This window comes from Telmatherina bonti (assembly GCF_933228915.1).
Source record: "Telmatherina bonti genome assembly, chromosome: 18".
Taxonomy (NCBI): Eukaryota; Metazoa; Chordata; class Actinopteri; order Atheriniformes; family Telmatherinidae; genus Telmatherina; species Telmatherina bonti.
Window position 1 is genome coordinate 17,408,480 of NC_136616.1, and position 19,827 is coordinate 17,428,306.

General features: G+C 41.6%; 1 protein-coding gene across 1 annotated transcript; it reads left to right on the forward strand.

Moving 5' to 3' along the window:
* Positions 1-6,031: 6,031 nt before the first annotated feature.
* Positions 6,032-13,913, forward strand: klc2 (kinesin light chain 2; the record flags this gene model as incomplete). The annotated part of the gene is made up of 13 exons (XM_079257981.1): positions 6,032-6,259; positions 6,359-6,692; positions 8,154-8,370; positions 8,483-8,672; positions 8,767-8,940; positions 9,311-9,410; positions 9,776-9,825; positions 9,978-10,045; positions 11,209-11,317; positions 11,606-11,743; positions 11,812-11,936; positions 13,663-13,720; positions 13,830-13,913. The coding sequence occupies 13 exons, from the start codon at positions 6,032-6,034 to the stop codon at positions 13,911-13,913; spliced, it is 1,875 nt and encodes a 624-aa protein (XP_079114107.1).
* Positions 13,914-19,827: the final 5,914 nt, after the last annotated feature.

Sequence of the window (19,827 nt, forward strand, 5' to 3'; positions counted from 1 at the left end):
AGCAGTGTCTTTTCTCTCTGCTGTCCTCACAAATGTGTCCCTTCTGTTGAGTCACTCTCTTTCACCAGGCTTCCACAAGCTCACCTGTCTGAAAACACACTGTCACCCCCCAAGTCCCCAAAATATCCTGAGCTTGTGGAATTGTGAAGAGTATTTTGCACATGCCATTTTTTCTTCAGCAGCAATTTTTCTGGGTTTTTTTTCATTGTTTGTTTTATTCGCCTCCTGCCTATAACAGTTATAATAAACTATGATGCTTGTACATATCAGATAGTACTTGTTCTATTGTATTCTAGTTCTTTTCTTGGTTTTGTTATTGATTTGACACGTTTTGTAGTACTGCTTTTTCATGATTGCATTTGTCAATGGAACAGATGTTAGGTGAACAGTGGAAGTGTTCATTGTTTCATTTGTTTTTGTTTTGTTTTGTTGTTTTTTTTAAAATAAAAAATACTCCTGATTTGTAGCAGCGTCTCCTGCTTTGCTTGTGTAGGTTTTTCTTAAAATGAAACTAATATGAGGTGAAGAAAGATGGAAAAATTAGGCCACAAAATGCAAATGTTGCCATACTTTCAAACAATAACAAAGCGTTACATTTTCATGCACAACAAAAAATGATAAATATCACAACAGATGTGCTGCTGATAGAGTAAGCTTAATGAAACGTAAAGACAAAAATGGCTGCAAATTCAGCCATTTAAACATTCATCAGTGAATGCAACTTGGTTTTTCTCAGCCGCTTTGGTCCATTTCTCACCACAGAATTAAGTCCATCAGCAGTTTGTATTTCTCAAAACGTTACAAACAGCAGAAACCAGTTGATAACCTGCAAAACCGTGTCACTTGCTAAAAAACAGTTAATTACTAAAAAGCAGGTATTTATGTCAATTAAACTGTCAGAGCCATCAAAATCAAAAGTCCTGTCACCATTGAGCTCAAAGAAGGAACTCAAATGCATTAGTCATGTTTTCATTGTGCCAGTCTGGTCTGTAAATGTTGCTGAATACAAAAAAGTCAGATCATGACAACACAACCTGAAAATGCCCAATACAGCAATACTTACTGGATGTACAGCCATCTGAATAGGCCGACTACAGTGGAGTTACATGTTACTGGTTTTAGTAAAGTACACACATCTTATTGTAATTTATTGACTTCAATAGAGCAAAATTGAAGTATAAACCTTCGGATAGAGTAAACTATATACACCTGACTCAAGCAATAAAATAAAAACTTATTTGTTCATATTGACTAATGTCTCTCTCTCTCTCTCTCTCTCTCTCTCTCTCTATATATATATATATATATATATATATGGTATAGATAATATAGATAATAAAAACCCAAAATGCAGTGTCTCAGAAAATTAGAATATTGTAAAAAACTTCAATCTTAGAAAGTCATGGTGTCACACCCTAATCAACAAATTAACTCAAAATACCTGCAAAGGTATCCTAAACCTTTAAATGGTCTCTCAGTCTGGGTCAGATAGCTGCACAATCATGGGGAAGACTGCTGACTTGACAGTTGTCCAGAAGACGATCATTGACTCTTCACAATGAGGGAAAGCCATTAAAGGTCATTTCTAAAGAAGCTGGTTGTTCACAGAGTGCTGTATCCAAGTATATTAATGGAAAATTTAGTGGTAGGAAAAGGTGCACCAGCAAAATGCATAACTGCAGCCTTGAGAGGATTGTCAAGCAACATACTTTCAAGAATTTGGGTAGTTTCAATGGACTGAAGCCGGAGTCAGCCCATCAAGAGCCGCTACGCACAGACACATCCTAGACATGTGCTACAAATGTCACATTCCTCGTGTCGAGCCACGCCTGAAGAGACGACAGAAGCATCTCACCTGGGCTAAGGAGAAAAAGGACTGGACTGTTTCTCAGATGAAAGCAAATTTTGCATTTCATTTGGAAATCAAGGTTCCAGAGTCCAGAGGAAGAGTAGAGAGGCACAGAATCCATGTTGCTGGAGGTCCAGTGTGAAGTTTCCACAGTCAGTGATGATTTGGGAGCCATGTCATCTGCTGGTGTTGCTCCACTGTGTTTTCTGAAGTGCACAGTCAACACAGCCATCTACCAGGACATTTTAGAGCACTTCATGCTTCCTTCTGCTGACAAGCTTTATGGAGATGCCAATTTATTTTTTCTCCAGCAGGACTTGGCACCTGCCTACACTGCCAAAGGTACCAAAAGCTGCTTCAGTGACCATGGTGTTACTGTGCTTGACTGGCCAACAAACTCACCTGATCTGAACCCCATAGAGAATCTGTGGGATTTTGTCAAGAGGAAGATGAGAGACACCAGACCCAACTATGTAGATGAGCTTAAGGCTGCTATCAAAGCAACCTGGGCTTCCATTAGACCTGATCAGTGCCACACACTGATTGCTTCCATTCCCATGCTGCATTGATGCAGTAATTCATGCAAAAGGAGGTGCTACCAAGTATTGAATGCATGGAAATGAACATACTTTTCAGAACCCTGACATTTCTGTTTAAAATATCCTTTTTTTCATTGATCTTCTGGGATTCTAACTCTAATTTTCTGAGACACTGCATTTTTGGATTTTCATTAGGCTACAGTCAACAAAATTACAAGAAATAAATGTTTGAAATGTTTCACTCTATGTGTAATGAATCTATATAATATATGAGCTTCATATTCTGAAATGAGTGATGAAAAATATTAAACTTTTTCATATTATTCCAATTTTCTAAGATGTATCTGTATGTACAAGAGGATAGAGATATATTCTGAAAGCAGAAAACACAGGAGATGCGAGCTGAGCCATGACAGATACACGCATGCACACTCCAGTTTCCCGCCCCAACTGGAAAAACGTGAGGAATCATCTTGGATTTTGGTAAATTTTTGGTAGAGCGGTTTGGAATAACTGCCATTTTTGTCTCTTAGTAGTCACAGTGGAGGATGAAAATCCATTTTAAAATCCATTTTAATTTTCTTAATAAAAGTTAAGCCTACGACGCTCAAATCAACACTGTTAACAATTTTTGAAAGTTTCAAACCCAAGATAGTCTGGGCAAGGGCAGATTATCCAATGGGCATAATAGGCACAGGGCCAGGGGCACACACCTGCTTGGGGCCAATGTAGGGCATACACCAGCAGTTTGGACATGAAACAAAATGTACAGAAAATCCAGATAGTTACACCACAGTGTCTAGTGTATTGCTACTGGTACCACTGGCTGGGAGATGTTAGAAATGTCTTTCCACAGTGTATCATTTACAATTTTTACAATATTGCAGCAGGGAAGGGGGCCCAGGAACACTCTGGGCCCAGGGGCCTGTTCATTTTTAATCCGGCCCTGAGTCTGGGTAAATTCAGGGGGAAACTATACTGGGAGCGTGCTGAAGTGGTTGCTTGCATAGGTGCAGATTTCACTGGTGGTTGTAATTGCATTAAAGTTAACTCAGTAGCGTATTTTGGTGTCTATAACGTGACTCGTACAGACAGGTAACTAACTGTAGTTTTTAGCGCTTAACTTCCTGTTTAAAGAAAAGCTAACGCTATTTTAAAAGCTAACATTTAACACAAACATTTAGTCGCACGTCTTTCAAATGACAATAGAAGAAGAAACAAGTCAAGTTTATTGATTTATTTATAAATGTAACAGTTAAAACCTGGTTAAAACTGAAGTGTCGCTTGCGTGCGCGCGTGAGCCCAACTTTAAGTTACTTTTATGTTGAAAGAGCTGGACCGGAAGTGAGTTTATTATGAAGGGATTGACGCAGGTCTTTCTGGAGCATCACAACATTGAGCTGCTGCTTTGTTCCTTAGTCGGGAAGCATCGCACTTGTCTTCGATGAAGGTAAATACAATCTGCCGCAGTTTTGTAGCTGTTGTTGATTATTAAGCAAGAAATGAAGTAATGTGTGTGTATATATATTTATATATTTCTGTGTGTTGCTGCAATCCAGACTGTAAATGTGATCCGCGTAAGACGATGCTGCTGCTGATGAAATAATCGCTTTTTGATCTTGATATCGTAATGTGATGATGTGTGTGTGTGTGTGTGTAAGGCAGACATCTAAGTCCTGTCAGTCAGTCACATCTCTGGTTAACCTCTGTGCTGTGTGTGTGTGTGTGTGATACACATCGCAGCTCCGGCCTGCATTGTTTACAAACATGTCTGAACCTGACACGACACATTTTCTGTGATTTCTGTTATATTTTCATAGAAGATTGATAAAGTTATCAGTCTTTGCGTCGTCCTTGTCGGTCACCTCCATTGGTCTTGTGCCAAACCAAACGTCGACTCCCTCTCCCGGCCACAGGCCTCGACCATCAGCGGCCCTTTTCTTTTAACATGTGCCTTAAAATGGCTCCTAGTGATGTGCAAAATGGACCATTTGTGTTCACCTTGGGAAGCATCTTTATCATTTTTATAGCTTTTCTTGGGTTTTGCGTATGAATGGAGGAATTGAGGGGAAGAGAAAATATTGGTGCATTGCAGTGAAGGGAATGAGGCGGATGGGAGGAGGAGGAGGAGGAGGAGGATGGGTGAGTGGGAGCAGACAGACACTGTGAGGGGAGGGGGAGAAGAGGAGGAGGAGGAGGAGAACAGGTGCACCTTCATCATCAAAGCTGGAAAAGTGAGGTGAAAGTCAAGATGTTGCACAATGGACCTCTCCTGCTGCGACAGATGATGCATTTACAGCTATGATGCCATCCAGCTGGAATCTAGTCACCGAGAAGGTCAACAGTGAACCTAATCAGATAGAAATTAACTCAAGTTTTTTCTTTGTTTTTCACTTTTTGCTTTTTTTCAAGTTGGATTTGTTCTATAATAGCATATTTTCCTCACAGCTTTTTGCTTGAAAAAACACTCGGGTGTTTCTCTTTGCAACAAAATCCCTGTTTTCAGTGTCCAATAAGCTCATTGACTTGGCAATGAGTTGTTTAGATTGGCTACCTTTAGATAAGTAGTTGATGCCATCAGTGCACAGCAGAAAAAAAATATATATGGAGTTTATTCAAGTTTCTTTTATATGTTTTTATACAGTTCAATTGAAACAGTTTGACATTAAAATTGGTCCTTTTAATGCTCTGTTAATTCTCATAAAACAGTCTAGGTATTATATTATTATCAGATTTATTTATTCATTTTATTATCAAATAATTAGAAGCTCAGTTATTATTTACGGGCTGCACGGTGGCATAGTGGTCTCACAGCAAGAACGTCGCTGGTTCGATCCTTGGCTGGGGCAAGGTTTGGACGGTGGCCTTTCTGTGTGGAGTTTGGATGTTCTCCCTGTGTATGCGTGGGTTCTCTCCAGCTTCCTCCCACCGTCCAAAGACATGCATGTTAGGTTAATTGGTTACTCTAAATTGCCCACAGGTGTGTGTGTGTGTGTGTGCAGTTGTTTGTCTCTGTGTGACCCTGTGATGGACTGGCGAGCTGTCCAGGGTGTACCCTGCCTTTTGCCCAAAGACAGCTGGGATAGGCTCCAGCTTCCCCGCGACGCTTCATTAAGCAGTTAGGATAATGAATAAATGAGTTATTATTTACATGTTTTTGTTGCTAAATTTCTGTTGACGCATATTTGTCATCTGGACCAGAAGAAAGGAGTTTGGTTCTGTCTTTAGTGAGATTTAACCGTCACTGACAGATGCTGTGTCCGTTCGCAGCTCACAGGAATCCTTTAGGAGGAATCCAAATCTGATTTAACTACGGTGAAGTGATGCATCCGCTCTCGCACATCTTTTCACTTTCTGTCTAAAGTAACAACCCCCCCCCCCACCCCCAGACGGCGCATTCTGCAGTTATGGTATAACAAAGGAGTTTTTTTTTTTTTTTTTTTACCTTTGAGATTGTATTGAAACACTAATATTTATGTAGTCCTTGTATCTTCACATTTTATTTCCAGGATGTGACCAAGCGGGAACTCGATCTTCATTAATTTACTTTACTTTTAACTCGTTGCCCTTCAGCTTTGTTGCTCATGTTGCCTCTTCCTCTTCCTCCATGTTTGCGCCTGCACAGTGTGTATGAAACCAGGCAATGTCCACCATGGTGTATCCACGTGAAGAAGCTCTGGAGCGACTGAGCCAGGATGAGATCGTCCTGAACACCAAGGCCGTCATGCAGGGTCTGGAGACGCTGCGCGGCGAGCACACGCAGCTTCTCAATTCGCTGCTGGACTGCACCCAGCCACCCATCGCCCAGGAGAAGTCCGGGCTGCTCCGCAAGAGTCTGGAAGCCATCGAGCTGGGTCTGGGGGAGGCACAGGTGAGGCGTTGGAAATGATTTGTTTGAACATTAAATTGAATCTTAGATTTTTATTTTTTTTTTATGATTATTTGCGTGACTTTAAAATTCTTTGTCCAGGTCATCATCGCCCTGTCCAGCCACCTGAGCGCCGTGGAGTCGGAGAAGCAGAAGCTGCGCGCTCAGGTGCGACGGCTCTGCCAGGAGAACCAGTGGCTGCGGGACGAGCTGGCGGGAACGCAGCACAAGCTGCAGCGCAGCGAGCAGAACGTGGCCCAGCTGGAGGAGGAGAAGAAGCACCTGGAGTTCATGAATCAGATCAAGAAGTTCGACGATGACGCCTCTCCGTCGGAGGAGAAGAACCAGAACGCCGGAGGCGGCGGAAGTGGAGGAGGAGACACTTCGAAGGACAGTCTGGATGATCTGTTCCCCAACGATGACGACCAGGGACCAGGTATGACATCAGCCTTCTGGTAGACTTCAATAAAAAAGCTCACCACATGGTAAATGACACATTCACCTACAGGCAGTAATATTTTATCAACTCTGTGTGCTTGAAGGACATGATTTTATTCTCTATATGTACATTCCAGCCAGCATATCTAATGTTTTTTATTCTTATCTGTCTGCAGCAGAGCTGGAAATGATGTTGGAGTAAGCTTTAGATAGCTGTTGGCGACGGTGTTAAGAGCCGGCAGCAACATTAGGCGAGTCAGATTAGGCTTCACACAGACCTTCAGGCAGATCTTCAGAGGTCACATTGAGCTTTTTACCTCTGTTCTTTAATAACGGACGGCTTTATTTAGCCTAGAGCTGTCAGATCCCAGTTTTTCTTCAAGGATGTTTATGTTAAATAAAGCTGAGTGACTCATTCATAGCTACGTCTGAAAGCGCAGCAAGCAACTCAGAGCTGACAGTCGTGTGTTTCAGTAAGACACATTCAAGGTTCAGCTGCCGTGAATGTTACGATTCATTTGCAACCATGAGGAACAAACTGTTTCCCTGCTTTAGTTTTTGTCCATGAAAATCTCTGTGTGAGTGTAAGCGGAAAAAAGTTCAATTCTGTGTCTAAATACAGTTGTGTTCATATGTATTCATCCCCTTTCATTAAAGAAAAGGCTGCATTTACAACAGTCGCTCAAATAACTGGAGACTTAAAAAAGGAACAATAACTAAAAATTTGCAAAAATATAATTTAGTAATATAAGAAACTGTTTTTTTTCATTTGATTGAGTTGAAGAAAGAAAAAAAAAAACCAAACAAATGTGTCCTGGACAAATTAGAGCACTTTTCTGTTGAACAGTGGGACAAAATACCTGTCAACAGGTGCAGAAGTCTGACTGAGAGGAACAGAAAACACCTGACTGGAGCGGAAACATTAAAGGATTGTTCAACAAAATATTAGTTTAGATAGATAGATAGATATGTAGATAGTTAATCTATCTATCTATCTATCTATAGATATATATCTATATATCTATAGATAGGTAGATATATATAAAAGAAATTTCAGCAAAATTGTTACATAATCAAAACATTCCACTTAACAAGAGGTATGAAAATCATTAATCTATTAAATATTTCAAAATTATGACAATATTATTTAAATATTATCACTTTCTTCTTGAAAATATTTTCAAACTATAATATGAAAGTAGCTTTTTTTTTAAAATTTTTTTTTTTTTTTTATGAATCATCACAATTTTTCCACAAAATATTATGTTCAGCTTTTCTTCTCATCAACAACTCAGTTAATTCACACCTATTCTAGTCCAGGATTTGGACTGATTTCAGAGTTTGATCACCTTAATCTCTAAATAACTTTATTCTCTTCCTTTCTAGGTAAAAGCAGATATTTTTGTGGTCATTTATTAGTATTCCCATGTGAACCTTTGGTGTCCTCCATGCCTTCCAGTGCAGCCCAGTGGAGAGGTGGCAGCCCAGCAGGGAGGCTACGAGGTCCCCACTCGTCTCCGAACGCTGCACAACCTGGTGATCCAGTACGCGTCTCAGGGCAGATACGAGGTGGCCGTGCCGCTGTGCAAACAAGCCCTAGAGGATCTGGAGAAGACGTCTGGACACGACCACCCTGACGTGGCCACCATGCTCAACATCCTGGCCTTGGTGTACAGGTGGGGAATGAAGGTACTGTTTTATCAGCTGCACATAGAGCCGTTGTCGACGGAGAAGAAGAGCTTTTCAGTCTGGAAGAGTTTCAGCGTTCTGCTGTGTCCTCTCCTGCAGGGACCAGAACAAGTACAAGGAAGCTGCTCACCTTCTGAATGATGCCCTGGGTATCAGAGAGAAGACACTGGGGAGGGACCACCCCGCCGTGGCTGCAACCCTCAACAACTTGGCTGTGCTGTTCGGCAAGAGGGGCAAGTACAAGGAGGCGGAGCCGCTCTGCAAGAGGGCGCTGGAGATCAGAGAGAAGGTGAGGACAGAAGAGGTCTTGTTTTCATTAGCCTGCTACCAAAACCACGCTCACCTCGCAAATGACGGCAGCGTTGTCCTCCCGCTGCGTCCAGGTGCTCGGGAAGTACCATCCGGATGTGGCGAAGCAGCTCAACAACCTGGCGCTGCTGTGTCAGAACCAGAGCAAGTACGACGAGGTGGAGTACTACTACCTGCGAGCTCTGGAGATCTACGAGTCTAAGCTGGGAGCGGATGACCCCAACGTCGCCAAGACCAAGAACAACCTGGTGAGAAGCTTTGCTTTTCTGCTCCGACATATTTCTGCTACACTGCAAAAACTCTTAAAAACAAGAAAAAAAAAATACAAAAATGAGGTAAATGTTGCTTAAAATCAGATAAATTATCTGCCAACAGAACAAGAAAATTTGTCTTGTCAAGACTTCATTAAAACAAGTAAAAATACTCTTAAAACAAGAGGAATTCTCTGGCATAAAAACTAAGAATTATCTTACTTTTCAATTTAAGATTTTTAATCTTACTTAGATTTCAGTTTTTGCAGTGTACCAGTAGCTCATTGTGAAGATGCTTTCAGGTTGTGTGTGTGTGTGTGTGTGTGTGTGTGTAGCGCGGACACACAGGTTTGTTGTCTGTCTTCAGGCTACGTGCTACCTGAAGCAGGGGAAGTTCAAAGATGCTGAAGTTCTTTACAAAGACATCCTGACCAGGGCTCACGAGAAGGAGTTTGGATCCGTCAACAGTGAGTAAAGCCAGCAGTCAAACAGCTGACACCCCCCCCCCCCCCCTCCCCCTCCCCCTCCTAGTCACAGATCAAAACTCTTTGAGCATCATTAGTTGCTTTTCTGGAAGTTTCCTGCCGGATTCAGGTTTTGGTTCGGCCACATCCTGATCCCTGCATCGCCGGATTCTCAGCAGATTATTGTGGGTTAGTGAGGCGGCTTAATGTTGATGTGTGTGTCCGTACCCACCCCATGTGCTCACATGCTCCACAAGAGGGAGAGCCTTAGCAGGAGTCTGATGACTGACAAGCATGTTTATAAAAAAAAAAACAAATCTACACACATGCAGAATGATGATATTTTTTTCTTTTGTTCTCGTTTCCAGATGACAATAAGCCAATCTGGATGCACGCCGAGGAGCGAGAGGAGAGTAAGGTCAGTCATTTAGGTTGACCCTTCTGTCCGTCGCTGAAGCCACATTACACAGATATGCTGAACAGCAGATGAGGACAAGGTGTACATTTATTAACTTCCTGTTCAGAGGACTCATGTTTCACACTCTCTGCTTCTTCTTCTGTGTGTTTCAGGGTAAACGCAAAGACTCTGGCGTTTACTTTGAGTATGGGAGCTGGTATAAAGCCTGCAAGGTAGACAGGTGAGTCAGACACCTGGATTAATGGAAAGAATCTTCCTAGAAAGCAAAAATAAACGTTATATTTTCAAATGAGCGCATTAGCGCCATGACACCGGTGTGTTTGTTGCTGTTGGAGCAGCTCTTAGCCTCGGATCCTGCAATGGTGCTCCAACAAAACTGTGTCTCTCCAATGTCAGCAGTCTCGTAAATATAATCTTTTTTACTGCCGTTAAACAAAATTTGCATGACTTAAATCTTCCCCCATCTTGTCATTTTCAGCATAACGGATCTTTAATGTAAACATAGAAAGTCACACAGTTTAAATCTGGTCATGTGACCATGAGGTAAAAGGGTCATGTGACACCCAGCAGTGGTTGTTCTTCGTTTTTCTCTTTTAACTCATTTTTAAAAACAAATCCGTTTTATATTTTTAATATTTACAGTTTTATATTTTACTCAATCCACAAAAATGTGCTGCTTAGATGAAACAGACTTAAAAAAAAAAAAAAAGACTTATGTAAGTAAGTAAAGGTTGTTTTTGTAGCAGTTTCAAGATAAAACAAATCACAAAGTGCTTCACAATAATTCAATTCAACTTGATTTATATAGCGCCAAATCAGAGCAATGCCATCTCAAGACGCTTTACAGACAGGGTATAAACATAAGGAAAGCCAATTCATAATAGCTGATATAAGGAAACCAACAGATTGAGTTGGAGGGTCCAACTCAATCTCCCATCCTGACCAAACACACTGGCAACAGTGGGAAGGAAAAAACTCCCTTTTAACAGGACGGAAACCTCCGGCAATAAAACCCAAAAACTTTAAAACACCATAAAGAAAAACATAAAAACAAATAAAACTGGGTAAAGAGTAAGGTTGAAAAGAAAAAAAGACTAATTTAACTTATCACAGTGATATAATATTGATCTTTAGATCATGTGATCCACAGATTTACAGCAACTTATCAGATCTTTAAAACATCATCAGAGAGTCATTTGTTCTGAAATGCTTCCCAGTCGACACCGAGGTCTGAAATGTGGAGCCGTTTCTGCCTGATTTGTTTATTCTTTGTGAATAAAGTGACTTACTTCAGACGTCGGGCTGCTAACATGGATGCAAACAAACAGCCGTCATCACTGGATTTGTTTCGTTGTTTGTTTATTCTGTTTTTATGTTTAATAGCCCGACTGTGAACATGACGCTCAAAAGCCTGGGAGCGTTGTACCGTCGCCAGGGGAAACTGGAGGCAGCAGAAACTCTGGAGGAGTGCGCCAGCAAGTCCCGCAAGCAGGTACAACACACACACACACACACACACACACACACACACACACACACACACACACACTGCCGGACGTCCTGCTGTGAGGCTGGCTGAGTTACTGCAGTTGGATCAACGGTTTGGACTCTTTTCAGGGGTTTTCTCAGTTCGTAACCTGGCTGATGTAACGGGGACTCCCGCTGCGATTTATAATCTGTGCCGACATGATTTAAAGATCCGACCCCGACCAGCCTGTAGACACGGTGTATAATACACACACTTCCTTATTAACTGAGCCTTTCCTTTGTCTCTTGTCAGGGGATCGACGCCATCAACCAGAGTAAGGTGGTGGAGCTGCTGAAGGATGGAGGAGGCGGCGACAGACGGCATAGCGGAGCCAACGGACCGGGGGGGCGAGGGGAGGCCGAGGGAGACGACTCCAGCGACTGGAACGGGGTAAGTCCTCGGACGTCGGTGTCAACTGTGATTTAAGTAACAAATTAACGTTTTTGTTCCGTCTTCAGGACGGGAACGGGTCTCTGCAGCGGAGCGGCTCCCTCGGGAAGCTTCGTGACGCTCTGAGGAGAAGCAGCGAAATGCTGGTGAAGAAACTGCAGGGGAGCGGGCCTCAAGAGCCCCGCAACCCCGGGTACGACCGTCTTGTTTTCACTCTCATTAATGGGCCTAATAAAGCAAGAAGGACTTCCTTTACTTTGGAAAATATTCTGGAGAATTTGGACGTATTGGGGAAAATAAAATGAAAACAAAAGAACTAAACCAACTTTAAAAACTGAACAAAGTTGACAGGTTTTGTTTGTCATTGTTGTTGGAAGCATTTAAGGAAGTTTGTCCTTTTTTTTTTCTTAACATCTGCGACATATATTCCACATACTATATCACCACATGACAGAGCTCACACACACACACACACACCAAATGGCAAAACACTCGTCTTTCCGTCTTATTCTTCAATCAATCAAACTTTATATGTGGAGCACTTTCACATACCTCAAAGTAACCAAAGTGCTGTACAGGTAAAATAAAATAAATCAACAGTAAAAGCACTAAAATAAAGACAACATAATAGTTAAAAAAAAAAAAAGTAAAATAAGACAGAAAAGACCTGGTGCTCCTGCTCTCCAGGGTTAAAAGCCAACACAAAAAAATGAGATTTAAAAGCACTTAAAGTCCCAGCAGACCTCACCAGAAGAGGGAGACTGTTCCAGAGTTTGGCGGCTACTGGAGAAAAGGCTCTGTCTCCACGAGTCCAGTCCTAGGGACCTGATCTGGTCTTCTGATCTAAGAGCTCTAACGGGACAATGATGTTGCAGTATTAGTAGCTCATTCTTTATCTCTCCGTTTCCCCTCGTCACCATGGCAAACACAGACATTTGGTACTGATCCCTTTTTTTTTTAGGCGCGGTCTGACGTAACGTTTCGGTGGAGATTTAACAAGACTCTTCCGTCACATATAATCTCCGCGAACATTCTTATTCCATTATTTTGAGACTCATGTTAAAATCTGATGTGTTTCTGGATGTTGTTCTGTTTGCTTTTATCTCGAATAGTTCAGCTTTCTCAGGCTTCCAGTTAAAGTCACGTTTGTTGCTTAGCATGGCCATTTGCTGTGTATGTGCTGGAAAACTCATCAAAACAAGCAGCCAGACACACTTCTGTCTTTAAGCTGCATTTCACCAACCGTGGGTTGAATTAATCACAGATCAGTGCTGAACCTAATCCTATCAGCTCTGCAGGATAGTAAGGAACCAGGTTTATCGTACGGGTCTTCTTATCTGGACTTGTCTCAACATTTATTTTCTTTTGGACCCCGATCACGGCCAAGCATGAAAAAAATGAAATGAAAATTAAAAATACTTTATTAATCCCGAAATGGAAATTCAATATTGTAGTACGTAATAATTAATGTGAGGAGGTCTTGTTCCGGAGGCTGATGGCTGCTGGCAGGAATGATCTTCTGTATCTTTTAGTCTTACATCGGACCTGAAGAAGCCTCTCACTGAACACACTTTGTTGTTTCTTCACTATGTTGTGGAGAGGGTGTGAAGAATCCTCCATCATCTTCATCAGCTTGTGCAGCATTCTTCTTTGGACAATCAGCTCCAACGTTACAGAACCAGCTTTCTTGATCAGTTTGTTGCTGAAACGATGCAAAGCTGGTGTGAAGAAATGGAATATTTTAACATTATCTGGGCTTTTTAATGTTAGTTTGGGATGTTTTATTAGTTATGAATGTACAAAAATACTCATTTCAGCGTTTGTGGTGATGATTTCTGTTCTTTCACTTAACAAATCTGGATAGGCTCGTGACTACAGTTCATTGATTGTGGGGATTTTTGTTTTTTGTTGTTACACAGAATGAAGAGAGCGAGCTCCCTGAACTATCTCAACAAGAGTGCTGAGGAAACCACACAGGTACAGCAGCTGCTGCAGGATTTAACTGGACCAGTTTCTGTCACCTCACAGATAGTATTCTGTGTTTTTTCCAAACCAAAAACACTAACAGGAGCTGTTCTGTTTTCAGGATGCCAACTCTGGTCTCTCAGACTCCAGGGGATTAAGTGCCAGCAACGTGGACCTAACCAGACGCAGCTCCCTGATTGGCTAGACGGAGATGGGACCTCAGAGGCAAGTGGCCCAAAAGAGGAGAGGCTGCCTGCATATCGGTTGGATCAAAACCCCCCCACAGCGTATTTTTTAAAGAACACTAGAAGAAGAAGAAAAAAAAAAAAAAGTATCACCACATTTTGCGCCACAGTCGCTGCTGCTCCACTGTACAAACCGCCGCCATCCATCAGAAAAGTCAATATTTAGACACATTTATGAGCATGCTGCTTACTAGGAAGTGGAATGTCTGCACCTGAACGCCTCGTGGTTTACGTAGCAACGTAGCAAAGCAACACATTTCCATGGTGACGAGCGACTTTCCTCCACACTCATGTGCAGACACTCAACCTTAGGTAGGCTTAAAGTGCCGCGTCTTCAGTCCAGAGACGCGTTGCACGTTGTATAATCACACGTAGCATGAAGTACTTTCTGATGCTAGCCATCCACCGAACGCATACCACAGATGGTGTGAAAAAAATCCGTAAATAAAAGGTACGATCAGTTAGACTGAAGAGAAAGCAGAAACATTAGCACTAACCATTACAACCTCACTTTATGCCTTGTTTTTTTTTTTTATGTATACACAGGTTTAAATTATTTGACATTTCATTCTCTGTATATAGTGCACTTTCAGGTTTTTTTTTGTTTGTTTGTTTTTGTTTTATTTGGTTAAAGAGGGTCCTAACTGGAGAAAAAAAACCCACTTTTATCTGAATGGAGGAGACTGGAAATGAAAGCTGGGAGAGAAATGTGAAGGAAGTTACAGAAGCAGGCGCTTATTTTATGCTGCGAAAGGAAAAAACCCAAAAAGCTGATCGAATTTGTTCCCTTGACGACTGAAAATGTGGAATCAAAGTTTCAGTCAAAAACTGTGATGATGCACTCGGAGACTTTCAGCTGTCTGTAAACCTGCTGAGCAGAAAGGAGATGCTTATTTCACCTCTAACACCAGAAAAACACTGAACATCTGAAAACATCTAGAATCCTGAATGACGCGGAGAGAAAACGGATAAAAAAAAAAAAAGGTTTGTTTGCGGTTTTTAAATCAATATCAATCAACCCTCCAATAAACTGAGTAACCATCTTTAATTTGGTTAAGTTGATGCAGTGCATCAGCCTTTGTTTTGTTTACTTTGTCCCCTGTTTTGCTGAATATGTGTCGCTTTGCTCGAAACAATCCCGTCTGATGACGGTGGATCTCGTCGGTCACAATCGAATCCTCACAAATCTGACCAACGACGATCCGTCTTCTCAGTTTTTCGTTGCTAATTCTCACTTATACTTGGAGCTTTGACATCGGAGGAGCGGCTCGTCTGAATGTTGCTACCGTGCAGTGCGGTAGCGTTTACACTGGAATCGTTGTGCCGTCGCACTCACCGAATGTACGCGTCGTTTTAATGCTGCGTTCTCCCGACACACCCTCAGCTTGATGAAGATGTTTCACCGTGTTGCTCTGATGACGCAACGGTGTGTAAAACTACAAGCTGATGTTGCCCTTCTTTAAATCTGTAGTGTGTAAAGTGCTATTTATCCCGTCGGCTTGTGAATGTGCACGCTGGGTGTGGACCGTAGTGAGGAAAGACACGCGTGAAGGAAAGGATGATGAGAGACAAGTGCTTTAAGTGTTCGCAGCAAATAATGTACAGACTCACCTGTGTATGGTCTTTATGATGTGCTCACAGTCTCATCATCATGTAGCTGTGTAAAAATACGCTGGTGAAACACCAGTTTGTAACATACACCCCTTTCCAGTATCCACACACACACACACACACACACACACACACACACACACACACACACACACACACACACACACACACACACACACACTCCTTTACTGTATAACTCTTGTGTTCAGCAGCATCTGTGCTGTTCTGTCATCTGGAGTAGCCAAAACTCCATGAATATATGAACATATACGCAATATTCTGCTGTTGTGAGAAGGAAATAAAAATGCAGATATTTATCCTGAAATCGCCGTCGCTGCAAAGTTTAATCAGAAGCTTCGAGGATCAGTCAGATTTTGTGCTTTTTGTCCACATATTTATGGAGATCTGTGAAGCTTCCTGCAGCCGAGGATGGGAAATGGTGTGAGGGTCTTGTGTATGTATGAGAAATCTTACATTAAAAAGTACACTTTGATGGATTTGACAACGATGATGATGATGATGATGATGGGGCCAACCTAATGTGTATTTTATCCAAAGTTCAATAAAGACAAATTTCACTTTTCAAACTGATTCTGTTTCGTACATTTTCATCCAAAACACATCTGTCAGCAGCGACGACGTGGACAGTGGAGTTGAAACTATTACAAAGGAGGTGTGTGTGAGTGTGAGTGTGTGTGAGTGTGAGATGTTTCACAGCTTGGGCTGGAGGTGTTAACCGTACGCTGCAGTGATGCAGAGGTAAGTGTGTTTCTGCTACTTCCTGCCTTGTTGACAGCTAAGCCGCACTAAGAGGAAACCAGAGCGACCAGACTTCATTTCTGAGCTGGCAGCGTGATGATGGACTGATCAACTGCGGCGGCGGCGTCGAGAAGCTGTCCACGGATGACTTCTAAGATCAGAGAATGAATGAAGCAGCGTTAGACGGTAATTTTTCTGTCACTTTCTCAAAGTTTGTTGGTTTGTTTTGAGTTTGCGTCGAATAGATTGCAGTTTACTCTGATCATTGGTTACTATGCTGTCACCAAGTAAAGACAACAGGTTGGTGGAGACAAAGGTCTGGAGAGAGGAAGAAGTCACTTGCTATTTTAAATTACTCTAAATTTAGACTTCATACTTTTATTACTCCTTACCTCAAACAAAAGCTGTCTATCTATCTGTAACATCTATCTCTACATCTATGTAGACACATATCTATGTATACACATATCTATGTATCCATGTAGACACATATCTATGTATACACATATCTATGTATCCATGTATACACATATCTATGTATACACATATCTATGTATCTATGTATACACATATCCATGTATACACATATCTATGTATCCATGTATACACATATCTATGTATACACATATCTATGTATCCATGTATACACATATCTATGTATACACATATCTATGTATCTATGTATACACATATCCATGTATACACATATCTATGTATCCATGTAGACACATATCTATGTATACACATATCTATGTATCCATGTATACACATATCTATGTATACACATATCTATGTATCCATGTATACACATATCTATGTATACACATATCTTTTTATCTATGTATACACATATCTATGTATACACATATCTATGTATCCATGTAGACACATATCTATGTATACACATATCTATGTATCTATGTAGACACATATCTATGTAGACACATATCTATGTATACACATATCTATGTATCTATGTAGACACATATCTATGTATACACATATCTATGTATCTATGTAGACACATATCTATGTATACACATATCTATGTATATTTATACCATGAATCGGTCCATTTATATCTGTTTCCCAGCAGAAACCCCCTCCAGTCCCACGACACCTGCAGTGGTCCAGTTCCAGCTGGGTCTGTTCAGGGAGGTGGTTCAAATCCCTGCTGGCAACCTGAGCTACCGCTATGCTAGGAGGCTGGCAGCTGAGGTCATAGAGCGCAAGGTAAAGAAAACCTCACACAGGCGGCCTCAATGTGGCTTTGATGCATGTGAAGTGCAACATTCTGGGAGGGTTTATAGTCCTGGATGGGAAGGGGCTGCGGCTGAAGGCCTTAAAGGAACAGTACACTGATTCACAATGTAAGGTTTAACATCGTACTCAATGACTGAAGACATTGTTGAATGCAAAGGTTGGAGCATTTGGGACTTACCATTGACCACTGTGATAAAAACATACTCTGACCCCCGACACACAGTCCCACTTGGAAAATACTGAGTTGTCGTTTCAAGCCTCATAGTTGTCAGGAAGTGGACTCTGATAGGTCAGCTTGTGTATGGAGGATTGTGTGGGCTGCTGAATGACTAAGTGTGGTTTTTAACCCAATTTCAGTAACTGAAGCAGAGCTTGAGTTGTTTTCTGTAGTACTGTGTGTAGTTTACCAACCTAACTGCTATTTAACCTCATCATAAAGTTTAGCATTAGCTCAGCTGCAGGAAGAGTTGGTTTTATTGAGTTGTTGTGTGACATTTTTGGTCTCGTTTAGATGGAAGACAACTTTGGCCCTTTACGTTTGACATACTTTATTTAAAAACAAAACGAAACAAAAAAAACAAAAAAAAAAACAGGTCAGATTATTATCCAAAATGAAAAAGTACACCACCACTTTGCTCAATCTGGAGCTCAGGTTGCGAGCTGCAGGTGTGTGTCTTTTACAGACTGGGCCGTCGCTCTGCTGCTTTAGGGGCTTTGTGGTCGACAGGAGTTGCAAAAAAGTTTCCAACCACAGCCGCTCCTCTCTGTAAAACACTCTCACACACACACACACACACACACATGCACACACATACACACACAGACTGCCGTTTACACAAACACTTTTTCAAATTTAGTCGTGCTTTACATGTATGTAAAGCACGCAGGTCAGTGCCTTGTGTGCATGTGTGTGAGCACACGTCGCTTATATTTTCCATGTTTGCAGCGCGAGAGTGTTTTTATCATCTTCTCCTAACTTTATTGTAATCGTGTGTCTGAAGTTGTTCACATGGCAACATTTTATGTATTACATTTCTTTTCCTTGTTCTTGAAACATCACATGGTGTAAGTAAAGATGTTTAATTTTGGCCTTTTTACTGATATCCAATATACCAGTTTTGTCAAACTCTTCATTTCCACGACTGACATAAAGTGATACGGATGTTTTTGTAGTTGTGTCAGATAAACAAAAGTATCTGGAAAACTATACATGGCATCTTTTATATTATGTCATTTTGAGTTACAGGAGATTTAATGGAAGTGTTAGATAGATAATATGTGCATGTTGTGTAAAGATTGTGTTATAAATAAAGTATAAACTGATACCAATCATTTTTGATATTGCATTTTAATATCAATATCAGCTGATAATATCGCTAGTGTCGCTAGTGTAGGAGCCATAATGTAAGTGACTTGATGTTTATATGGTCACCTGAGCGCATCACTTTGTCTTGGAGGATGTAGGGGCGGGGTGAGCTCGGGAGAGAGCTTTTTGTTGACCGCAAATTATGTCATTTATGCATCTCGTTCTCTGCGTGTTGTTTAGTTTGTTGTATATGCCGATTTATGTTGCCATGACAATTAAATTAAATTTCAGATCAATATCTCCGGGCTGCACGGTGGCACAGTGGTTAGCACTGTGGCCTCACAGCAAGAAGGTCGCTGGTTCGATCCTTGGCTGGTTTGGTCAGTGGCCTTTCTGTGTGGAGTTTGCATGTTCTCCCCGTGTATGTGTGGGTTCTCTCCGGGTACTCCGGCTTCCTCCCACCATCCAAAGACATGCATGATAGGTTAATTGGTCACTCTAAATTGCCCCTAGGAGTGAGTGTGAGCGTGAGTGGTTGTTCGTCTCTCTGTGTGGCCCTGCGATGGACTGGCGAGCTGTCCAGGGTGTACCCTGCCTGTCGCCCAAAGCCGGCTGGGATAGGCTCCAGCTTCCCCGCAACCCTGAATTGGAATAAGTGGTTCGGAAAATGAATGAATAAATGAATGAATCAATATCTCCCGTGTTTAGCCTGCTGCGGCTGAAGAAAATGGTGCCGTTGGACAGTTGGCTAGTTTTAAGTACTTTTCATCCATCTATCTATCCATCCATCATCCATCCATCTTTCCATCCATCAATCCATCCATCCATCCATCCATCTTTCCATCCATCCATCCATCTTTCCATCCATGCATCCATCCATCCATCCATGCATCCATCCATGCATCCATCCATCCATCCATGCATCCATCCATCCA